The sequence below is a fragment of the Sceloporus occidentalis genome, unplaced genomic scaffold, assembly GCF_023333645.1.
Source record: "Sceloporus occidentalis isolate IW3139 unplaced genomic scaffold, rSceOcc1.0.p SCAF_25, whole genome shotgun sequence".
Lineage (NCBI taxonomy): Eukaryota > Metazoa > Chordata > Lepidosauria > Squamata > Phrynosomatidae > Sceloporus > Sceloporus occidentalis.
Window position 1 is genome coordinate 4,623,672 of NW_028317005.1, and position 26,456 is coordinate 4,650,127.

Sequence of the window (26,456 nt, forward strand, 5' to 3'; positions counted from 1 at the left end):
GTTTAGATTTCCAAAGAGAGACTTGCTTAATTTGTGTTTATGTTTAATTAACAAATAATGCAAATTTCTGTTTTCTTTTACTTTCCCCAGTTATAACTTAGGGTACTACATGTGGTGGGTTCTTGTTACATGAGCTAGGATGACCACAACGGCCATATTTTCCAGGACACATATAATTTTCACATATTGCTGACCAGCGTAAAGTACTGACCTAAAGTATGTAGGATGTATAAACTCAAGGAAAGGAACCTATTAGTCCGTTAGACATCCTCCATTCTGCAACGCAGCACTTTATCTGTGCTGGTCAGCAATATGTATAAATTATATGTGTCCTGGAAAACATGGCCGATGTGGTCACCCTAATGTGAGCATGTTATATTTTTAAAACTGTAATCCTGCCACTGGAGCGCTTTTGGTGGGGTCTGCTGTAATCTCACTAACATCAAGGCCATTGGAAGGCTTTGTATTAGCGCAGTGCTTACTGAAACAGGTCAGGTCTCCTGATGATTGAACTGAATAATGAAGGATTAGACGCTGCCACTGCTAATGAATTGCATTATATGACCCGATGACCGGTTTCATTGCTTCACATGAAGAAGATTTTAAGAATGATACTTAAAATTCAAATCAAATATTCAAGAGTCTTTGAAGGAGAAACATTTTGGCAAAGGATCAAAAAAACACAGTAAATGCCAAATCATGAGGGAAAAATACTTCTAAAATAGAACTACATAGTCTAAATTAGTTATATATTTATACTTTTGTTGCTATGGATACATATAAAGTAGTGTTCATCACCAATTAACCCTACAATTGATATATATATATATACATATAAAGGCTTACTCCCAACAGATATTTTTTTTACAACTATCGCTTTAAAAATGAGCATTAAAAAATATGTTATTGTATTATGTTTTAAAAAAGTTATAGATTTTAGATTATGCAATATTTTCAGACAGCTGTCTGTCATGTGTGTGTGTACTAGCTCTACTAGACAAACACTCTGACTCATTACTGCCTTGTTGTGAACAAACAAATCAGGGGTGAGCCTTACTGTTAGTGATGCCTAGAAGCAGAATTTCTTCAGCACTGCCCATACACTAACACACACACTCATGCTAACACCATGCACTAACATACACACAAACACTCTAATATCATATGCTGACACACACGTATGCTAAAATCATATAATAACACATACATAAATATACATACTCTAAGACTATACACTTATATACTTACATACACACACCTCCACTCTTACACCATGCACTTACACATACACATACTTACTGACTCTCTCCTTCTTCCATTAGTCGTGCAGCCCACACATCTATTCCTCCCTGTCCTTCCTTCCCTTTTAGCTCACAAGGAGCCTGTCTTCACTGCAGCTCACACACTTTGCGCAAGTCACCTAACATATGTTATGAGACCCCTGCTGGGTATCTTGATTACGGCCACCCGGTGCCATGCATTTGTGGCACTCACCTTAGAGAACCCCTGAATAGGATGGCTGCGTGTTGCACTGACTAATAAAAACAGCAAAGAATTAAGCAGGACTTCATTAGCAGTGCCACAAAGAATATGTTCAGTGTGGTGTTTGAGCAGGAAATGTCACTCAAAACATTGTATGACTGGCAAGAGTAGCAGCCTCCAGGTCTGTAAATAAAAAATAAGTTTTATTGCAACAAAATGCGATAAAACCGGGTATTTGTCTAATGCTAATCTACCTTACTTTATATACAGTAGTACTTTATTTAAAGCTCAAAAAATTACTTTTCCATTGGACTCTCATTTTTACAAGATGAAGTAAAGTAAAGACCAATTAATATATTCTGTAGTCTATTAGTGATTATTACTGTTAAGGATTTTTGTCATTGCATATATATATATATTTTTTTTTTGCAAGTATACATATGTTGACATACCAATCTCAGAATGCAAAGTAATCGTTGGCTGTTATCTCTTGCACGCATAGTGTTAAGCCATCAGCGTGAATGGTGTTCCTTTATCCTGCTGCATGCCCTGAGAACATCGACAGTGACTCATAAAATAAACCAAATCAATATACACAATAAGAAAAAGAGCAAAAAAACCATAGCATGATCAATAACTTAAAGGCAGCCAATTTACTAAAGGTCACTGGGGCAGTTAATGCAGTTGTGTATCATATGTTCTAGCCCAATACAGTCTCCGGGTTGCAGGTTAAAAACACAAGAAAGAGAAAGAGAGCCTTAATTGCCAAACTTCGGAGAAAGGACATCATGATACGGCATTGATTGGGGTGGAAGCATTGATTGCCCTGTGGATTTTAGGGGGAATGTTTTGAGGAACAGGAGAGGTGGACTTAAGGGAAAGGGCTATGTAAGGAGGTGCTTGGGGTTCAGGCCTTCCTTTTCAACCTGTGAGAGTTACAGTGACTTGAGAGTTGACAGCTGGAACTTAAAATGATAGATTTGGAGGGGTTGCGCGCCCAAATCCAGGATTGGGCCCTGAAATTTGTCACATCTTGGCTGGAGGAGCATGTGGGGCAGTTGGGCTCGCAAACACCACCCTTGATCTAAGCAAAAGGCCCCAGGACGAGTTGACGAGGCCGCCTTTGCTCACATCACAGAGGACCGGTTTCCGCTAAATGAGATGGGGTTAATAAGAGCTGATTGTGTGTAAACTTTGTGAAGTATTGATTTAAAGGGGTAATACTTTAATAGTACTTGGGTAAGGTTACATTGTTTTACTGGTTAAAATTCTGTGTCCCATTTTCTCATTTTAAACAATCTGTTCTTATTGGGGTAGAACCGGATTGGAGTTTTGATTATAGTCGGCTCATAAAACCAATACCCAGTGCTGGGATCATGACAAAACCAGAGCTTAGTTAAACATGGCTGAGAAGTTAACATTGTAAAACAATATATAATATTATATAATTATATATATAATAATTTCGGTTTGCCTGCCTAATAAGTGGAATTCAGATGGAAGGCCTATTGACCGGGCCCTATAAACTGTATAATAGAAAATCTTATAATAATCAGTATACGTATAAAAGTTGAACTCTAGTTAAAGCTCTATTTTCTGTTTCTTTATTAGGGGGGTTTCTGTTCTTCTTTCAAGTAAATTTGTTGCACCAGTTTGCAACTAAGAATAGTTTGCCAGAGTAGTTACATAACAAAATCTCTTTGATGACCCACATTAGGTTGGACTCGATCCATGTCCTGTTATTGCAGGATTCATTTATTTTGATTTAGTTGTAGAAAAAATAATTTAATCTATACAATTGTATTATATGTCTCAATCCCTTACATGTTAAATAACTATTATAAGTGCCTTTCCATATTCCATCAACAAGAATAAAAAGTAGACAATTCAAGGATTTTGGATCAATAGTCAACATTAACTTTTTTTAAGTTTTAAAATTTTAGAAAACAGAATGGCTTCTAATAATAAATGAAAACCACATTAAGAACATGATTTTGATCAAAAACAATGTGGAATTACTTTACAATCTCTCTATTCGAAAAAGAATAAAACAATCAGTTATGAATACAAAACATCATTGTATTGAAAGAATCCAGCAATAGAAAATTGCTCACTTTATTTTTATGTTATCCAGATATTTATAGTCAGTCTTTTTTCTTTTGTCACGATCTTTCTCCATCGGTAACATAAGTTACCATAATGTTGGACTAATTAATAATATTTTTAAATCAAACAATGCTGTTTTTAGACAAATATTTCTTTTTTTAAACTTTTAACTCTAAGCATGTGTAGATTTTCCCATTGGGCATTTTGGGGGATGCCAGCCTGACACCCTGAATTCACAACCTGAAACTACAGTGGGGACATTAGGCTATTGATTGGATGTAAAAGGATGTTTTCCATTGATCTATCGGTTTTGCATTCATATCACAAGTGCATGGTGATTAGTGAATTATATTAATCATTATTATGCTATTATTGGTTTTAATCTGTATACATAGGACTAAAGTAGATTCAGTGTGAAATATGAGTAAGGGTGAATTTATCAATGGCTGAAATGACTGGTGTTCAATTTTAATATATTACCAAAGCAGCTGTGTATTGACAATTGGAAAAGATCCCTCAGCTTTTAACTTTTTCATTCTAAGATCACCATTGTGCTATACTAGTGCATTTCTTCTTAAATGTCTCTGTATGTTTGATACAATAAAAGGATGAATAGCCATAGAAAACATTTTACACTCAGACAACAACATGACCTGGTATCCAACTGTTCTATTTGATTAAATAATTGTTTGGAAAAAAAAAAAATGTCCTTTTTAAAACACCTTTCCTTTCTTAAATATACTTAGCACCATCTGCTATAAAGCTATATTTAGCACAAGAACCTGTGTGTTCTCTTTCAGTCTCTTTTTTTTTTTCAAGGAACATTAATTAAGTGTGCTGGTTAGTGTCAGGGCCAGCCTTTCGGGTGTGCGAGCTGTGTGGCTGTCCTATCACCAAGGCCAAGGCCGTGCTGAGGCGGATGCACGGCACCCAGGCGGCAGGGAGCGGAGGTGAGAGAGGGGCGCCGAGCGGCCACTCATGAAAACATTTTAAGCAACCGCTTGGCGCCCCTCTGTCTCTTCCGGTCCCTGCCACCACTGCCTCGGCTCTCCCCTGACTGCAGTGGTGGGAGCGCGAGTCCTCTGTCTCGGTGCCAGCGCTTCATATGACGTCAAATCCCGGCGCTGAGCAGTGAAGCCGTGGCAGAGTGGCAAGACAAAGGACTTGTGCTCCCACCACAGGACTTCAGCAAGGTAAGTGAACTACAAAGGGGGGCGAGGGGGTAGATATTCAGAAGGGTGAGAGAGGGTAGATAGTGAGAAGGGGGAGAGAGGGTAGATAGTGAGAAGGGGGGAGAGGGTAGATAGTGAGAAGGGGGAAAGGGGGTAGATAGTGAGAAGGTAGAAAGGAGGTAGATAGTGAGATGGGGAGAGGGGTAGATAGTGAGAAGGGGGAGAGGGGTAGATAGTGAGAAGGGGAAGAGGGGGTAGATAGTGAGAAGGGGAGAGAGAGAGTAGATAGTGAGAAGGGGAAAGGAGTAGATAGTGAGAAGGAGGAGAGGGGGCAGATAGAAGGAAGGAGAGGGGGTAGATAGTGAGAAGAGAGGAGAGGGTGTACATAGTGAGAAGGGGAGAGAGAGTAGATAGTGAGAAGGGGAAAGGAGTAGATAGTGAGAAGGAGGAGAGGGGGCAGATAGTGAGAAGCGGGAGAGGGGGTAGATAGTGAGAAGGGGAGAGGGGTAGATAGTGAGAAAGGGAGAGGGGGAAGATAGTGACAAGGGGAGAGGGGGTAGATAGTGGGAAGGGGGTAGATAGTGAGAAAGGGGGAATAGGTAGTGAGAAGGTAGTGAGAAGGGGGTAGTAAGAATATTGAAATACATATAAAGATTGAGAATGAGTGAGAGAATGAATGAATTAATGTGTGGATGAATTGTGTGAATGAGTAAGAGGATGAATTAATTGATGTGTGAGTGAATTGCTTGAAAGATTTATTAGAATGCATTAATGAATATGTGTAAATGATTTATGTGAACAAGTGAGATAATTAATGATTGTGTGAATGAAACAGTGAATGAGTGAATAACTGTATATGTTTTTGTGTGTATCATGGATATTTAAGTGATTTGGAGAAAGGCAAAGATAGCCCAAGCAGGGTGTTTGTGGGACAAAGATGGCACAGGGTGGGCTGTTCGCGGACAAAGTTGGCTCAGGCTGGGCTGTAATCTGTGTGTAATTCTGTTGATCTGTATATGTCATGCTATGTTTCCATACATTATTTATACAGGATTTGTATGTCTGATTCTGTTTATTTGATCTATACATTCAATCCTGAGTTAACATGTGATTTTCAATTGATCTATACGTACAAAGCTGGTTTTTTGTGTTATTCTGTTGATACCTATATGCTATGCTATGCTTCCATGCATTATTTATGTATACCTGCAAATATAGGGTTGTTTATTTGATCTATACCCGAGGAAGGAAAAGAGAGGTATGGCTTAGTGAATGAGGGGACAAAGGGACTCTGGGGATGATTATGGGGAGAGGACCTTTCAAAGTCATGGTAGGGTCAGAAGGAGGGAAGACTGCACTGACTTTCACAGTCTTCCCCTAATCTGCAGTCAGTGTGGCAAATATATATATATTTTTTTGGTGCGGGAGCTGAGGAAGTGATTGCATGCTGGGGAGCGTGGAGCGGGGCCCAAGGAAATGCTTGCCTCTGGACCAATTTTTTCAATAATTTTAAAAAAAAGTTTGTTTCAAAGATTAGCAGGTTTTTCCCCCTTTATTTAATGTACATTATTGTTACCAGCATTTCCAGTTATATATATATATTATTTTACTTGTTTGCACTTGCACATAAATAATCCCTAATTAAAATTAGTCGTTTGATACAAGATTTTGTTCCTTTCTTTTTGTGGGGCGAAAGGAGTAGTCCGCACAGGGCGCCTGAACACCTAAAGCCGGCCCTGGTTAATGTCACATGGTGTATTTATACTGCAGTGTTATGTGCACAGACTTGACACATTGCATCACACAGTCCTTTTAATAACACTGCAGTGGCCACATAAACTTGTGGGTGTAACAGTAGTGTCTCTCAGAAATTAGACATGTGTTTCGTGTTGCTAGGCTCTGTCGGAAGGACAGCAGTATTGAGAATCTAATATTCCCTGAAATTAATTTAGAAGGCAGCCAAATCATTTGATATACATAAATTATATATTAAATTAATATATCCAATATATATATATATCTTTTAACACAGGATTTGGAAATGAACCATGATTGCAGTGATTTCACAAGACATTGCAATATTAAAGAGTTGCATTCCGTATTTTTATTTTAACATATAGAGGACTAAAACAGTGCCTTTCTAGTCCTACCTACAACTGACTTGAACCTAAAGGCTTCAGAGAGTCTATCATTGTAGAACACAGTACAGTCAATAGGGAAAAAGCAGATTCTATTCTCATCAACTGGGCATTAACTGCACACCGACTATAATGAATTAAATACAAAGATACATGCATTTACATTAAAAAAATAATAAAACCCTCAATGCTTTTTAAAGTAATCTCAAATTAATTATGGATAAAGGCAGATTAGTGCATGATTCATCCCATCACAATTATGTGTATTCAGTGAATGCTTGTAATATTTCCAATCACAATCATTAAGGGTGGGAAAAGCAATTTTCACAAATTAAATGTATTATTACATTAAATTATATATTACCTTTTGATATTTACATTAACATCTAAAAGTAATGAGATGTCCCTGCCTATACCTCATTGTACCTCCACATTTACCATTCTACACTATAATTTGCTATTTATAAACATGAAGCTCAACATATACCTAATTAATGCAATATAATTTCATAATGTTTTCATTGTCCTACTTAATTTGCAAAAAAATGAATATTTTTCCTCATTATTTATGTTGGATACACTATTTAAGCAAATAAGTAAATATACTGTTGCAATTACCATCCAAATGATATTGTGAAGGATAGTAACATGGCAATAGTTTTAATGTACTTATTATTTATTTATATAATATATTTTATATACTATATTGCTGTAGAAGGAAGGTGGTTCATTTGGATTTTGTGGTCAACTGCTGTGCAAACATTTGTATACTGTTGAAGAGCAGAGTGGGCAAATACTCTTCCGACACTTGACGGGAATCATGGATCCAGTTAAAGGTGCAGGAGATGGACATTTCAAATCCCTAAAATTTCCCTTTGCACTAAGCTATTACTTGCTTAGGCTGGTGTGTTCCATCTGGGGGAGATTTACCAGAGCCTGGCTTGGCTGGGTCTAGGAGGAATACATTTAGTAGCTATTTACGCTAGTCAGTCTGGATGAGCAAAGTATAGGCCAGCGTGGGCTCTAATGGGAGCAAGACTTTTAGTTTATTATTTCACTGTGGGGTATTTGCTTTGATTTGTAAACAAAATCAATGTTTGTCAGAAATGTTACTGTTCCTGAGCCTTATTGCCTTAGAGGACCATGCCTCTAGGAGAAGTCACTTCAGCTATGTTGTTTTGTCACAATACACATTTATGTACAATTTAAGAACTAGGTAATCAATCAAAATACGACACAGGAAAGTGCTCAAACACTATTAGTCAGCATGGAGCTATAGTACATGGTTAAAGCGAACAAAAATGCTAGAAGCATGGTAAGTTCATACTGTGAAGAATGTTTTTTTTTTTTTAAATTAAACAACTATGAAACTTATGGAGATATGATACAGTGAGGACATTTTAGTGTGAGTGTATATGTGTGTGAGAGCGTTTTAGACTGTGTTTTCTGTATGCGTGTGAGTGTGTGTTAGTGTGTATGTTTGTAAAGTGCGTGTGTATATGTGAGTGTTATTGTGTAAGTGGGTGGTAGAGTGTGTATGTGTAAGTGTATGTGTATTAGTATATATATGTAAGTGTATGAGTGTATATGTTAGAGTGAGTCTTAAAATGTGTGTTTGTACTAACACTTATGTTCATTATATCGGGTTTGGCGGGCACTCAGCTTTACCTGCTCCCCCTTAAGTAGATGCCAGCCTACTGGCTCGTGACTACCATTGTGTTCCAGTAGGGGATACCTTTAAAACGGGGGTCATTGTAGCTTAAAGACTGGGTTTTGACACCAAAACAAAACTGTGCTAGTGGAAAGCTTTTTACTAATTGTTGTACTTGCATAATGTGATGGTCTCATATGTCTTCCTAAGTTAATTCAGATAAGAAATGTAGTGGGGATAGTTAATTGGATAAAGGAATGTTCTTTCCCCTTTCAGTTTGATGTCTGAAGATTACAGTTTAAAGGACACGTCTACTAAATCACTTTTGTTGATCTCTGTCTAAGTTAACTGAATCAGATCTCTGTTATGAGGACATAAAATGCAGAGACAAAATAAACAAATAAGGGGAGAACACCTTAAGATATTAACCATGGCAAGTACAAGCTGTTTTGTTTTTGCTGTGAACTCCAGATGCACAGGAGTCTTTTATTAACATGGCCATTGTCACCAGAACATGTAATGAAAACACTGGAATTAAATACATATATATCAAGGAAAAGTATATAAAAGTGTGGAAACTTTTCAACGTCCCTCGTATTACATCTTTGGATCCTGGAAGTCACTTCTCAAAAAATACTTTTAACATATATAAGGCAGCTTGTCAATCATCTGGATTAGCTGTGACCTTTATTGTTATGATGAACAGGAGTTAAGAAGCATCACTATTCTTTAATTACTTATCGTGACCTTGTATGACAGAGCTGCCAGTACAGGGGCTCTGAATGCCACAATAAATGAGGTCTCGCAGAAAATAATGTGGCTTTGATAACCGTAAAAAAAAACGGGTAGCTGAGCAGTAATGGTTATGTCAATAAGCACTGTGTATATTGTAGTTATTGTTCGTGAACACATATAGGATAGGCACAGAAAACATCACTTTCTTCATTTAGGAGTAAATTATTGCAAATAAGACATTCCTGTTTGCAGTAGGGTGTTTTTTGTTTGTTTCTTTATTTCCTGTGATTTATTGAATTTTATGAATGCCTTTCAAAAGGTTGCTTTGTGGAAGTTTAAAATCATTGGAAATATTCATGTTGTGATGTATAAACAGTGACTTTTCTAATATAAGGTTTCCCAGAATAGCTGCGCCTATTTCTACTGTGTGATTTGAAACAAGCAGTATGATGAAGGACTTCGGTCGCTGCCTCAGGATAAACTAGAGAAAAAGCAAACCGAAATAGCCCTCGCATGCAACTTACAACGCTAAGGGTTATCTGAGCTTTTCTGTCCATGCAATCATTTAAAAAAAGAAAGATTGGACATAATATTAACCCCTAAAGGACAATTGGCGGTCTGTAAACCCATTAAAAACAATGCATTTTGAGCCCGTACATGTACGGGCTTTGTCATTAAGGGGTTAAAAATCAAGCTAATAACAAGCTAATATTGCAATACATCAAATCATCTGCTTGCGTGAAATGGAATGCTCACGAATGCTGATGTTTCATATTTACGAGACTAATATATTTAAAAACTCAAATTTTATTGTGTTAAAACTAGAAAGTGTAATAATGCAGTCAGTTACTCGGTTTGAAAACACCGATGGCTTTTCTATAAAAGGGTTTGTGTTGAATGAATTTACATTTTTCACCAAAGAAAAATTCGATACACTATAAAACCTATTTTGGTCAACTTTTTATTCATAAAGGTTCAGCAGTTTTTAAAGGTGTATTAACAAAAAAAATACAATGTAAATCATTTTACTGCGCTATATCTCTTTTAAAATTCCCACATATGCACATGACCTATAGTCACTGGCTTTGGAAATCCAGGATTTATTTTTCTTTAATCCATACTTTCTTTGCATGGTTTTGAAAAATTCTGTAACCAGACAGAAATTTCTTTAAAAAAGCCAAAATGCTGATTTTTCAGCAGAATATTTTTCAACACGAAGAACACGGGGTTTTAAGAGCAGTGCAGGCATTTTAAAGAAAATATGTGTTTCTTGTTAGGTTATTGGTTAATCTGTCTGTCTGTCTATCTATCTATCTATCTATCTATCTATCTATCTATCTATCTATCTATCTATCTACCTATCTATCTACCTATCTACCTATCTATCTATCTATCTGTCTATCTGTCTATCTGTCTATCTGTCTATCTATCTATCTACCTATCTACCTATCTATCTATCTATCTATCTATCTATCTATCTATCTATCTATCTACCTATCTATCTATCTATCTATCTATCTATCTATCTATCTATCTATCTTTATATGTAACCAGCATATTTCTTTATAATTTTCTATACTAACACAGTTTTCTCTTCCTTACTGTGATTTTTTTTTTTTTTCCAATTTGTGAAAAAACGATTTTCAATAAGATTTACGATGTAGGCTGAATTATGAAAGCAATTAGCTGATTACTCACTTTGCATTTCATGTCAATCTTGAAAACATTAGCTGATTTGAAGATTGTTTTACTTAACTCCACATTAACCCATTTGGGCAGAGACAGAACCACCAATCGCTACATTAATGGGCCTAGTAATTTGAAGGAAAAGAATGCAAAGCTTGTTTTTTTGAGGGGAAAAAATGTAAATACTGATTTTTGAAGAATAAAGAATGGAAAGCTTGTTTGTTACATTTTTTCAGAGAATATCAGATTCTATAATTTTAGGCCTAAATATTGTAATTTGACGCAAGTTAATATGTGAATAGTCTTTATCATATTTTGACACCTCAGTCACTATCAATGGGTCCAGTAAAAACTTAGTGAGCTCTGTTCACTGAAATGAAAGGAGGGGGGAAATTCAGCACCTCCATTTCCTCCACTGTGTGTGCGGGTGGTGACAGGCTAATAATTTCCCTTGACATAGATGCCCTCACACCTCCCAAATTATGCTCAGGGATGAAGTTCATCCATGCTTCCACCTCGCCTCTGATTTTGTAACCAGTGGGATTAAAAGTAAGGATATATGGCACCCAATTGTATGTCTTCCTGCATCTTTTGGTTGGGGGCAACAGCTGTGAATAATTAAATACAGTTTTAGTATGCCCACCTACACTTCCTTCCTTTAAGTACATAACGGTCCATCCAATCTATCCTTTGTACTGTATGCCAGGAGGGCGAGGAATGAAAATAACTGTCTGCCTCTGGTACCTAAATGCTGCAATCTTTAAAGAAATATATATTTTGTGCATTGATCCTCAACAATTTTGAATCCTGATCTTCAGCCCATAGAGACTGGACAGCCCAAAAATAATAATGAGGAGCCAAAAATCCATCTATGCATCATGGAACAGTATTGTAGAATGCAGACTCAATACATGGAATGTAAATGAGAGTTTGCAGTAGTGAGTATGCAAGTTTTCTATTGGAAACTCACATTGACTTACTGTTTAGTTTAGACTCTAGGGGCAGAGTAGGAACTACAGCTGCCAAACTTCCAATGGTGACCAGGCAGTACCTTAAAAGCAGGGAATGAGGCCATGATTGAGCTTTGTGAGTATTCTAGTTACACAGCTGCTGAATAGACTTTTTGCCACCCCCTATTTTATCTTAATATATAACAGCTTCTAAAAATAACTTGTAGAATGGGCATGTAACAACATGGTAACAAATTCATTTATACACTATATAATAAACAAAAATGGAAATTGGATATTTTTTAACCAATAACAAAACCAGTAAAGAAATAGTAGTAAAATAAAAGTATGAGGGAACACCTGTCCCAGCATATTAGCCTATCACATAGACCACATAGAATTATAGGTAAACATTTCTAAATTAACAATTGTCACTTATAATAAAATAGTTCAGGGATCATTAATGTGAATTTCCCATTGACTGATTACAACTCCACATATACTTGAATAATGAGGTATTTAGTTAATCCACTAATGAAGAGCAGTTAATGCACTTCACAATGGATCATAAACCTTAGAGAATCCCATTTACTATTTTATAACACTGATTATTTCCTTTAAAAAAGAACAAAGCAGTTGTGCACAAACCGTTAAAATTCAGTACTTGGAAACACTAATTGTTTGGAGTAGTTAATTATTGTTTGTCTTTTTCAGACCTTAAGGCAGCATATATTTTACTGATATTTACACATCATTTTGGTTCAAAGTGTTCAAAACATTTTGTCGTGATATATCTTCTTAATAATACTCTATTCTTATCAGATTTTAAACTGGTGCGGTGTATAAATAATTATAAGTTATTAAACGTGAACTGTGAGTTGTAATTTTGTAGTAGACATTGTGCTTTGGGGGTGACTAAAGGTGACTGAAATTTTTTTTTCTGTGGTTAGGTCATAACTAAGCAACATTTGAGGTAGTCAAACTGTATATTTTTAGTTATTGTGGAGCTTCTTTATAAGTGTGAGTTTGTAAGTTAGGTAGACATTTCAACTCCTTCACTTACTACTAAAGGGCTCACCAAGGTAGGCTTGTCCTTCAAAAAAGACTCAATTTCCCCTACATAGTGCATAGCTGAATCAATGAGACTACTTCTCAACTCACTAGCAAACTCCAGGTTTATTAAATACATCCCTCTGACTGTCTTGAGGGTTTAGTGACTAAACTATGAGTTTGTGGGTGACTTGAAGTCACCTACAAACTCTTCTCTTTCAACACTTCTACTCTAGACTGTGAACAGAGAACTCTTTAGCTAATCTATCAGCTTCCTTGCTAATTCTAGTTTTGCCACATTATTGAAAGTATGTAATTTAAGAAGCACTGTGTAAAATGTTGGCGCTATAAAAGATAATAATCATAATACCTAATCACCTTCACAAAGGACCAGACTCAATCACCTTGCAAGAAGGACTTTGTTGACCCTATGTAATGCATAGTTAAATCACGTACAATCAGTATTACAGTAAATCTTTGCCCTTAATGCACAAAAAGTTGAGTCATTAAGATATTATTATATATTTTCAGCTTTTTCTTAGTTGATTTATGTACATTTTAAAATATATAATACACGTTGTTCCAAGAATATTATTGTCGTCTTTCATGTTGTCGTAACTGTTTCTCATCTTTTTGGTCATCAAAATAGTTAAGATTATCCATTTTGCTTGCGATATAATTAGGTGACAGTTTGACAGCAATAATTATTCATTATCATATAAATCACCCGAATTTGTGCTTTAAAATGTTTATGAAATACAGTAAACCAAATGAGATTTTTTATTTTACATTTAAATATCCTCTAGCTCCATCAAAGTAAACCTGGCATTTTGAAGCTAAAACTTCATATTCATATTACATTACCATATGCATTAATTAACTTTTCTGAATGGCAATAAAATGATTTTATGAAACCTAATAGATGCTATTATACATGCAAACCTCTTCCCTGTCACATATAACAGTGTGCAATCAGCTCCTTTACTTAAAAATGCATATAAATACTTATCATACTGATTGTCTAGATATATAATATATGTTATGTAAGTATGAGTTACTAATGATTAGTTCCTAAAACTGCAAGATAACATTTACATCACTGCGAATCCAAATGCTTAACATTTCCGGGTTATTTTTTTTTTTGAAACGTAATATGGTATTAAAACCTAGAAATAATTCAAAGTGAGTATAGATTACTTAAAAGGAACAGTAATTCATACAAATATCATACGCTTCTTTCTATCACAACATACAATTGCAGCTTGTACTGTGATAGTTGGTGTCTAAAAACACCCTTGCTGTCTCTAGTAGCTGAACTTGTATCACAGGCTTTACTTCCCATTAATACGGAGTCACTGAGTATATAAACCTGGTCTCAATGAGGTCATGGATTGTGTGTGGTGAGCTGGCAGCTGACAATTTGAATATATTTCAGAAAGGATTTGGGATATTAGAGATAAGGTGACATGGGGTCTGCCCATTGTCAGGCAGATCAACTCATCAAGGTACAAAGGTAGCTCAGTTGACCTTGACTCATTTGACAGCACTTAATTTAGACAGTCTGTTGTAGATTTGCATTTAAACTCAACTACAATCAAGTGTACAGCCTTACTGAATTTTAAGAAGTTCCAGGACAACTCAACATTTGCCGAGGAATCCAGCTGATTTAGTCAAGTTAAATGACTCTATTCACAACTAGACTGCCAACTTGCTTTATCTATCACTATACAAATCACTATGATTTCCACTGTAACTGGTAGTGAGTAGGCAGTTCAGTTATGTGGACCATTGAGATGGTTTTAGGAATTGGTTCCAGAACTTTGTTCTAAACCAACTTCTATGTTATGTTTTCAGTTACAGTTCGAAAGAAAATAACAAAAGTTGAATCTGGATTGTTATTATTATTATATTTTCTTTATATAGCACCAGCAAATTATGCAGCGCCTCTTACAATACATATATTCAAGGGGTCTGACAAAATTAGGATTGACAGACTAAGACAAATTTATTAGGTAAAGAGGGCCCTGCTCGCAAGCCTAAACTTTAGAATACAGGGTCTTCTCAGCAAAAATGATAGGAATGTTTTCCTAACAGCATACAATATATTAAGAATGTGAAAAAAACATTGTATTTTTTTAATTTCCACTTAATATCCAGGTCCTCTTAAAAAATAAAGGTCGACTTTGATAAGTCAGTTTTCATTCATTAAAAAACAATGTGCCTCGCTTGATAATATTAAACTGAAATCTAAAAAAAAATAGTTATACTAAAAAATAAATACGCAGCATAAGTAACGTAAAATAAGTGGAATAAACATGATTTTATTATTGTTCTATTTTACCAGTTTTGTTTCTTTTTTAACAGAATAGGAGGAGAGGTCGTACGAGGAACCGAAGGAAGTTATGTCAATAAACATTTCCGCATGGGATTTATGACTATGCCGGCACCGCAAGACAGGCTCCCACATCCATGTTCAAGTGGATTTTCAGTGCGTTCGCAGTCTCTTCATTCCGTCGGAGGCACTGATGATGACAGCAGTGGTTGCTCTCGTAAACAACCACCTCCAAAGCCAAAACGAGACCCAAACACAAAACTGAGCATTTCATCAGAGACTGTTAACTCTGGAACATTAGGCAAGAGTCCAAAGTTCACAGACAGGACAGATGGTAAGTTATCAACATGAGTTATTTCATATCATGTGCCCATTATAATTAACAATATTCAAATTAAACCAGTATTCCTTAAGGCAAAGATACTATAATTACTAGCAGGGTTTAAATATATACAGTATATATATATATATATATATATATATTTATACACACATCAGTTACATAGACTTATTTATTGTTTTAAACTGAGAAACTATTTGTATGTTGAGAGGATAATATTGTCAGAACGTTTAGTAAGCAACAAATTAGATTTCGTTACAGAATGACTTATTTATGGAGCATCATGCTGAGTATTTACGTAATGTTCTCAACACAAGAACATTAGACACTTATCATTCCATTCCCATGTGCAGAGTATTTTTCAGCAATTTGAAAAAAAGGTAACAATTTGCCTAATAGAATACAGAATTTACATGCATTCATGCAAAAGCTGTGCATAAATATATATAAACTTAGCCTTAGATATAAACATTTCTAAAATATGGTTCTATTCTATCTTTATATCCATAATATATCCATAAATATAAAAGGAACTGGGAGTAAAATATGCTATGTTTGAAATGTAGTCTGTGAAATGATCTATCAGTGTGTATATCAATTTCATTGTTTTTTTCCCAGCAAATATTATTAAATTAAGTATTAAAGATTAGGCTATAAAATTTAGTGGTGATCATAATAATAATTTGTAATTCAAACCAACATATTAAGAAACGTGGAATGAAATGTAGTTTATTAATACATATAAAGTTTATTGGTGAGTAACACTGAGCATAATGTTTTGTTGGTATAGTTTCTTGGTAATGTTATCTCACTCATTTAATTATACGTTAAACGGGGACAGCATAGCCCTTTCTGCTAAAGACACTGACCAGCATTGGCTCTTCATGATGAATGGGGATGTAGCTAAATTGAAGTTCCTCCTAACCGGGAAGGGAGTTCTAGTTGAATAAAAGTGTATTATGCTTTCTGAGGACATTCACTAAAACAGCTCAGTCTGACTTGGTTGGAGATCAGTCAAATTAGGTACCAATGCTTTCAAATTCACGCTAGAAATGCTATTAATATAATAGCATTGTCTATTTTAAACTAAGGCTGGCAGTTTATGCATTTCATACGTTCCTGAGTACATTTTTGAAAAACATTTCTGTGGAATGATTTGTAAAATGTGAGAATTGGTTATATCGTTGTGGACATGGCTCACTTGTGATATGACACAATGCTTAAGTATCAAAAAAACAAGTAACCGTGCCCTTCACACCAAGTCAGTGTGAAAAATAAATAAATATATACCAACAGAATCTATTCAAAGGGATCCAAGAAGTATATCCGGCAAAAACATGTAAAAGAAAAAACAATAAAAGAAAATAGTGTGGTATGTCAAACAAATATATTTAAATAGTAAAAGAAGAGATGGACCCTTTCGTTTGATGGGGCCTTTCAAAAGCCCAATTCATCGCATATGTGAATGAGCGGGAGGGTTTTTCATCTCCCTGATCCCTTCTTTCTCGGACGAGTTTTGTTCTCTCCTCCGTGATGGCAAGTGGAACCTCAAATACATAATTAGTGAGAATATAACTCGCTGTCTACCACATGCTATTTAACAGTGTCTGACCAATTCGATTCCTTGGTATAAAATGTTTAAGACCTACAAAATTATGCAAAGTATTATATCAGCAGGTAACTGAAACAAACAATAACAAAAAAACACTTCACAAACGACTCTGAAGAGCTCAAGTATTTTCCAAAATCAAGGAAAAACTCTTCAATCACGATTTACGCCCAGGTAGTTAAGCCATTCAGCACTGCTGGCTTTGTGTGTCTATGCACGACGCAGGGATTACACACCATTACTCTGATTTAGAAGTTCAAAAACAACTTGAGCTGTAAAGTAAAATCTTGATACCACTTTATAGAAAATGTGTTCAAAGTCTGGATCTATATTTAATTTTGTTATATTTGCTTTGGTGATTACTTCCAACACATGTTACAGAAGAACAGCAGCAACATGTTTGTTCTCGAGTAGTGTTTATATCAGCTATGTATGTCTGGGTTTTCATGTACTTGTGCATATTCAACAACCAAAATATTGGGCTAGCATCACTCATATCTTTTTCTTGTAAAACTTGGAATGTATTGTAATTGGAAATTATTCTAACCTTGGTGCACGAATAATTATAATTTTAATAAAGACAGGAGGCGAGTATTTTGCATATCTTCCTTTACTCTCACAGTAGCAGCAAAGAAAGAGTTAACAAGATAAGTGGAAATAACCAATAGAAACACAGTACAACAGAGGTATATAAACCCCTAAACCATCCTCTTCCTCCTCTTTCGTCGCTGTGAACCGGACTGAAGAAACGTCCTCCAACCAAACGACAGCGAACAACCGGATAAAACTCCAAACGGAAAACTGGAACCGGAACCAGGATCCACCAGGAACCAGTAGAGTCGTGCCGAAATCAGCCAACAGAGCTCAAACGGATAGACGAGTCACGAACTGGCCGCGAGGATCTCACGCTGAAAGAAAGAGAAAACCATAACAGGACCAGAGTCTACCAGACATGGAAAATGCCGCAGAAACACAGGAAAACAGGTAAACCCGCATAAAACAATAGTCGGGACACCTAAAAACAGCCGAGAATAGTAAAACATCTATAAACTTACCCCACATGGGAAGGGCCGGGAGGGAAAATACTCGCCTCCTGTCTTTATTAAAATTATAATTATTCGTGCACCAAGGTTAGAATAATTTCCAATTTTAAGGCAAGACAGGAGGCTTCCTATTTTGCATTTTTAACGCCAGAAAGTAAAGTAAAATTCCCTAAAAGTGGAAGCCCGGGACCAATCTGCCGCCTTGAGAATGTCAGCCAAGGCAGCCCCGGACCTAAAGGCGCAAGACGCCGCCGCCCCCGGACCGAATGCGCCCCAAAACAAGCATCTACCCCCGCTAAAGAGAGAAGCCAGCGCACCCAGCGAGCCAGCGTAGGGGATGAGACGGCCTTGAATGGCTTAACATAAGAGATTAGGAGTTGAGACACCGAAGGAGGACGCACAAGTGAAGAACGAGACAAATACGATCGAACACATCTGGCCACGCAGATCTTAGGATCGTCAAGGAAATAAGGATAGGAGATGGACGAGGAAAAAGTTTTAGTCCTCCTGTGAATCTGGAACACCAGTCCCTCCGGGGAGAACGAAACTGCGTGCGTATCGAGAGCCTGAACGTCGGAAACTCTACGAAAGGAGAGAAGACATAAGAGGAATGTGAGTTTCGCCGATAATTGACGGAGAGAAAGAGAATCGTTGTCCGGCCAGGATCTAAGAAAATCCAGTACCAAAGCAACATCCCACAAAGAATGATAGCGAGGAGCCGGAGGCCTGGACAACCGAATACCGCGAAGAAGGCGGCAGACCAGGGGAGCCTTACCCACTGGCTCGCCTGAAACCCCCACATGACCACAGGAAATGGCTGAACGGAAAACGTTAACGGTACGGTACGATTTGCCCAAGGACGTTAAGCACGTACTCTAGAGGGGCTGAATTGGGATCCACCTGCCATCCCACACACCAAGAAGCCCAGCTTCGCCAAGCTGCCCGGTATGACTTTCGGGTACCTGGAGCCCAAGAGTCGCGCAGTAGGGAATGAGCTTCCTCCGATAGGCCCGAGCTAGGGAAGAGTCGCCCGAAATCGTCCACGCCACCAGGAGGAGATGACCGTCCTGGATAAGCGGGTGGATCTGACCCTCTGGGTCCGACAGAAGGGAGGGGAAGGACGGAAGAGCCAGAGGATCCCGGACAGACAACTGCAGCAGGGCCGGGAACCAAGGTTGTGCATGCCAAAGAGGCGTCACTAGGACTAAGGAGCCTCCGCCGCGACGCAAATGATGAATGACCCTCGAAATGAGGGTGAACGGGGGAAACGCGTACGCACCCGAGGTCTGCCATTCTTGCATGAAGGCATCCGTCGCCAGCGCCTCCGGATCTGGAAGCCAGCTGTAGAAATTCTCCGTCTGGCGATTCGTCCTGGACGCAAATAAGTCCAGGTGAAACGGGCCTCTCCGACGTTGTAGATCTCGGAAGACTTGACCGTGGAGCCTCCAGTCGCCCGCGTCCCGCCAGTGCCTGGAGAACCAGTCCGCCAGATGATTCTCGACTCCCGGAAGGTATTCCGCCTGCAGGGTGATGTTGCGAGCCAGGCAGAATTCGAAGATGTCCTTCGTAACATCCGTGAGTTGCTTCGACCGAGTGCCCCCCAAGCGGTTGATATAACGAACCGCTGAGAAATTGTCCATCCGCAGTAGGAGACAACAATCCGAACGGTCTTTGGCTAGACTCTTGATAGCGAAGGAACCCGCAATCAACTCCAGACAGTTGATGTGGAGGGAGCGTTCCTCCGGAGACCAGCGACCTCCGGTCGCCTCCGAGGCGGAGGCTGCGCCCCAACCCAGAAGACTGGCATCGGACTCTAGAATAAAATCCGGTCGAGAGCCGAAGATCGCTCGACCGTTCCAAGCTTCCATGTGGCGTAGCCACCAGAGAAGTTCCTGACGGACCTCCAGAGTCGGCTGGACCACCTGGTCGTAAGAAGGTGTCTTCCTTAAATGGTGCGCCTTGAGGCGTTGGAGAGCCCGATAGTGTAGTGGCGCGGGGAAGATCGCTTGAATAGAGGACGAGAGGAGACCCACTACCCGAGCCAGGAGACGGAGGGAGCAAGAGTCTTGGCGAAGAAGCGACCGAATTTCCTTCCGAATGGAAGCTATCTTTGTTTTTGGAAGACGGAGCGTAGCCGTCCGAGAATCTATCTCGAAGCCTAGGAATAGGATGCGCTGACTCGGGACGAGTTCGGACTTGAGGGTATTGACGAGAAAACCGAGATCGTGAAGAGTACGGACTACAAAGTCCGTCTGGGTAAGCAGGGTCTCTCTGGAACCTGAAAACAGAAGGATGTCGTCCAGGTATATTATACACCGGATACCCCTGGAGCGAAAGAAAGCCATGACCGGCTTCAGGAGCTTTGTAAAGCACCATGGGGCTGAACTGAGGCCGAAGGGAAGAGCCTTGAACTGCCAGACCTGACTGCCCCATCGAAACTGGAGGAAACGCCTGTGAACTGGGTGTATTGGGACGGAGAGGTATGCGTCCGTAAGGTCCAGCCTGGTGAACCAATCGCCTTCTGACATAAGGTCTCGTAGGAGATGGATACCCTCCATCTTGAAATGGCGATAAACTACAAAGGCGTTGAGAGCCCGGAGATTGATCACGGGACGGAAGTCCCCGGTGCGCTTGCGTACCAGGAAAATGGAACTGAGAAACCCCTCGGGGTCGGTAGCCCGTTGAATTGCCCCTTTGTCCCGTAAGGCTCTGAGCTCCGTCTCCGTGAGGAGCTGGTCGCTCGCAGACCTGATGGGCGGGCGAGGTCGGCACATCTGAAAGGGGGGAGATACGAAGTCTATGTGGAAACCCTGGACCGTTTGGAGGATCCAAGGGTCTGACGAAATCCACACCCAGTTGTGGAAAAAACGGGATATACGGCCCCCAACCCGAAGAGGGGAAGAAGGATAGGAAACATTTGGACTTACCAAAGCTGGAACGTCCTCTGGAAAATCCCGGGGTGCCTCTGCCCCTGCTTGCTCCTCGTGGGTAGAAGGGCCTTTGCTGGTACGGTGGCCTGTAGGAAGCTTGAGACTGTGGGAAGGTCCTGGAGCCTTGAAATGCAGATCGGCTGGCGGCCCGGCCCCGCGGTCGTCCAGCCCTTCCGGAAAAACGGGGGCTAGGTTGAAAAACCTTCCTCATAGACAACTTGGCTTTGTTCCAAGATGTCATCAGGGAAACATGGCGATTCAGTTCTTTGACGAAAGAGTCACCGAAGAGTAGACCATTAGCGGCAGCTCCCAAATCTTTCGTGCCCAGCTCAGCTAAGCGGGGATCCATGCGTAACAAAGCCGCCTTTCGTCGCTCTGTGGCGATGGAAACATTAGCATTGCCTAGCAGGCAAACAACCCTGAATGCCCAATCACGAATGGTTTTGGAGTCTAGGGGAGTATTTTGTAAATAAGCCCTGTCTGCCAGGGATAAAATCTGGGTAATCGGTCCCACTAAATCTAGCAGTTTATCCTGCGCCGATTTAAGGCCTTGTTCCAGCCCTCTCCTAGGATCCTTTTTGTTAATAGACAACAGAGCGACCACGTTGGGATCGAACTCCGGGGTGAGGGCCACTTTATCTGGGATGCAAGGCCGAGGGCATTCAGCGCGAAGCTTATTGCGGACCTCCTTGGGGAGAGGTATGCGCAGCCACTTATGTAAATATAAAGCTATATGCTCAGGAGGGGCCCATTCAGTGGCTCTAGGATGACGCATGGTCGTGGGGTCAAATAGCGAAGACCCAGTAGGGTCAATCACCGGGAGATCAGTGGACGTGGAGGCCGTATGGGCTTGAAGGGGGTCGGCAAGGTGGGGCTCATCCACCAGGTACTCGCGGACGAACCCGGAGTCTAAATCTCTGGACGAAACCAGATTCACTGTAAATGGAGAGAAAATCAAAAGATCTTAGCGGAAAAAACGGAAAAATGGCGACTGGGACCTGAAGAGATCGTCACGAGGTCCGGGCGCCACTCACAAGATGGCCGCGACAAGACCCCATGCGCGGAGTACCAACATGGCCGCCGCGAGCGTGCCAAACGAAGAGAAAATGACCGCGAGGTCTCTGAGAGCTACGAGACCTCGCGGAGCAGAGGAGAAAACGCAAGGCAAAAGAGCCGGACCTAAACGGAAATCTCCCGCGAAATGGGAGAAACGGAGAAGACGAAGGCCACTGGAATGACCGGTAAGGGAACCGGAGAGGTAAGAGAGACGCAGAATAAGGTGGTAGGAGGGGAAAGAGAAAACGGGAAAAACGGAGAATAAAGGGAAATAAGAGGAGATAAAAGGGGATTGAAGGGGAAAGATCCCCTGATACAAAAGGGGGGAAGTAAAAAACTTCCTCCCCCACAAAACCGGTAGCGTCCGAGGAGACAAACCACAAATCAAGCAAGATAAGGTGAAAGAAACAACAATAAACAGTAAATAATAAGAAATAATAGGAAATAATATTAAATAATAGTAGTTAATGTCAATTGCAATGAATATGGAAGAGGACTGACCTGCAGCTACGGTGAGCAGCAAAGAAAGAGGAGGAAGAGGATGGTTTAGGGGTTTATATACCTCTGTTGTACTGTGTTTCTATTGGTTATTTCCACTTATCTTGTTAACTCTTTCTTTGCTGCTACTGTGAGAGTAAAGGAAGATATGCAAAATAGGAAGCCTCCTGTCTTGCCTTAAAATTGTAATAGCCTAGTGCTAATGACAAATGTATTTATCCTGTGCCATGTCACCATGGGTGAGTACATGGGTGAATCAAATAGTTATATATTCCACTCATTGTTTAAACAATGACATATTAGTATACAGGTAATTAGAGTCTGCTAACCTCAATATAGGTAAAACATAATAATATCTAATCATGCATTAATTTATTAAGGACTTTTAACCATTTCACAAATACAATGTATATTATTCTGATAAAAAACACCATGCACTATAAATATGTTAAAGCAGATTCTTGTGTTTACAGCTTACTCTGTTTGATTTTCAGTGGCAACGAAACAAAGGCCACATAGTGATGAATATACAAAGAAGATTCCACCTCCCAAGCCAAAACGTAACCCAAACACTCACCTTAGTACTTCGTTCGATGAGACCTACATTAAAAAGCATGGTCCCATGAAGAGTTCTTTATTTAGAGATGCATCTTCATCTCATATCTGCAGCACTGCTTTAGACACAGGGGATGAAGAACCTGTTTATATAGAAATGGTTGGAAATATAATAAGAGACTTTAAAAGAGACGAGGAAGACCAAAGCGAGGCAGTGTATGAGGAAATGAAATACCCAACGTGTGATGATGTAGGCCAAGACTCAAGGTGTCTTTATGAATTAGATCATATAAGTTGTTCTTCTCAGTGTGCTACTCCCACAGTGCCTGACTTAGAATTTACCAAGTCCTCAGTGCCATCAACGCCAAAGGGACAGGTATGTGACATTCCCCCTCCATTCCCAAATTTACTTTCTCAAAGGCCTCCTTTATTGGTGTTTCCACCAGCACCTGCACAGTGTTCACCAAATTCTGATGAATCTCCTTTAACTCCACTTGAGGTTGCAAAGCTTCCTGTATTAGAAAATGTGTCTTATATCAAACAGCAAGCTGGTGCTTCACCACCACCTGTCCCATCACATATTCCAGGGCATCAGAAAGTGGAAAAAGACCAGACACCATTGTCACACGGGACTACTCCATCTGGACACTCATCCTCTCCACCACATCCTTCTACCATGTACAGAACACAGTCTCCGCATGGTTATCCTAAGTGTCATTCTGCTTCTCCTTCTCCTGTAAGCATGGGTAGGTCACTGACTCCTCTAAGCCTCAAAAGACCTCCACCTTATGACCCTGTGCATTCAGGAAGTCTATCAAGAAATACTCCATCAGTGCCTCATTCTACAGTCAGAAACACACAACATGAAGGGAAGTCAGTTAATGCATCTCCCAGTATTTATAACTCATCTCAAAGCAGCTCACGGTCCAGAACACCAACAAGTCCCCTAGAAGAATTATCTAGCCTATTTACCTCAGGAAGGAGCCTGCTGAGGAAGCCCTCCAGTGGAAGACGTTCTAAAGAACCTTCTGAAAGTAAGTTCATCAAGACCAGTTTATATCAATGTTGACACTGTATGTTGCTGATAACTACAGCCTTCTTGTTCCATGATGTATTTTAATATTACTTAGGTTTAAAATGTTTACATTTGTTTAAAATCTACATAAACTAGAAATATTAAACATGTATAGTCCCCTAGAATTGTACTTCATGTGGTGATCCTGTATTTAAATTGCCCAGTTAAAAATGCATGCTGTAACATGTGTAGTAGAGCGGTTTCTAAATATAGTTTGGTGGAAATAATTTTATCTCATACTGTCCGAATTATTAACAAGAAGAAATAAAACTGAGCACTGCTAAAAACGTACACTACATAAAGATTTTGAAGTTACCACAAAAAAGAACAGAGAACAATACCCAGTAGATGCAGGTGCATATTTAGGGCATTACCTTGCTGCATTTATTTTATTAAATACTTAGCACCAACATGCAATGTCTGCAGTGTTGTATAGGCATACATCATGCATGAACAAATAGAGTGGTATAAATAATTAATTGCAATAATAATTATTGCGACCAGAGAAGGAGAATAAAATACATATATGTGAGCAATCAAGATGAGACCAAATAAAAATATATACCTAGCATGTACAAATCTAAAGCATATAAAATAATACTGACCATCTTTCTCTACATATATATAAAATAGCCTTGCCACTATGGGACCTTCCAGATTGTGTTGTGTGCAGGGAGTTCCTTCTGGATCGAGTGTGCCGTAAGGGAGGACCTGCGGTATCATGTTGTATGCTGAGAGGGTGGCCCTTCCAGGTTGCGATGTGTCCAGGGAGAGAGGTCCTGTCTGATGGTAGTTAGGGAGGGAGCAAGGGAGGTCCTGCCAGCTCGTGTTGTGTGGAGGGAGAGAAGGCCTGTTGCAGGGCTGGTCTTATACCAAATGATACCCCAGGTAGGAGTACTTTGGTGCCCCCACAATTTAAAAAATATATATATCTTAGTTTTGCTCTAGCACCCACCCTCTCTAACACAACACACACACTCAGCTCTAACACAATGCACCAACACAAATACACTTATTCTAACACCATACACTAACGCTAACACACACTCCCTCTCTTCCCCTGTTCGAGGCACCACTTACTCTAAGCTCACACCTGACACTCTTAACACAATAAACTGGTACGCACTCATGCACTAATACCCCACAAACGCTAGCACCAGTTACTCATGCTTACTTCTTACACTAACATACACATACTAACATACACATATTTTAACACCATATGCTGATACACACACACCATACAGCAACATGCAAACACATGCATATTCTCCCACACACATGCTAACTCCATGCAGTGACACGCATACAACCCATACAATTACACATAAATATACACACTCAGCCTCTCAAAGCTCTCCATCTCTTCGTCACAGCTAATCTGCTGACTGCTTTCCATCTCCCCCTCACAGCTCTTCATCTCTCCCCTCTCACAGCTCTCTTTTTCACAGCTCTCCATATCTACATCTCAGCTATCCCTCTTACATATGTCCATCCCAAATGGCATGCATTCTGTTGGTAAAAAGCCATCAAAATGTCATGAATGTATCAGATAAAAACGCGTTTACCCAGGAAGTGCATGTACATACACTACAGTGTAAGAAATTGTACAGTAATTGGAAATCTTCTCTATCTTGGGTCAAAATGGCTATTTTAAATTTTGGGGAGAAATTGGTTGCCCGGTGCCAACATTAACTCTCATTTACTCTCTCATTCACTCTCATTCACACTCTCTCTCACGCTCTCTAAATGTTTTCCTACCTTCCCTATGGACTACTTCCTCTTCTGAAGACCACTTCCACTTCTTGTTCTTAATCTTTTATCTTCATCCGGATCTCCCTGGACATAATCTGGCGCAAACTTCCACCAAAAGGGCGTGCGCTTCCAGTGACATACTCTTGTCTAATCCTCCAATCTTGTGAGAGGACGTCACCATTTTGCCCTAAATTGAACTTCAGCCAAAGTCTCTGTGCTTTCGGTGACATCTTCCCCCAACCCTAGGAGCAGGCAAGAGGACATCACTGGAGCCTCCGGTCAGGTGAGAGGAT

The 26,456-nt window shown here is 39.5% G+C and overlaps 1 protein-coding gene across 1 annotated transcript in view; it reads left to right on the forward strand.

Moving 5' to 3' along the window:
* The window catches only part of LOC149300282 (neuronal tyrosine-phosphorylated phosphoinositide-3-kinase adapter 2-like), a 71,048-nt gene that overhangs the window by 25,367 nt on the left and 19,225 nt on the right, over nucleotides 1–26,456 (forward strand). Inside the window, exons 2-3 of the mRNA XM_089485457.1 lie at nucleotides 15,335–15,636; nucleotides 23,273–24,367. Coding sequence (XP_089341583.1) covers nucleotides 15,335–15,636; nucleotides 23,273–24,367 — 1,397 coding nt within the window. The remainder of the gene's footprint in view (nucleotides 1–15,334; nucleotides 15,637–23,272; nucleotides 24,368–26,456) is intronic.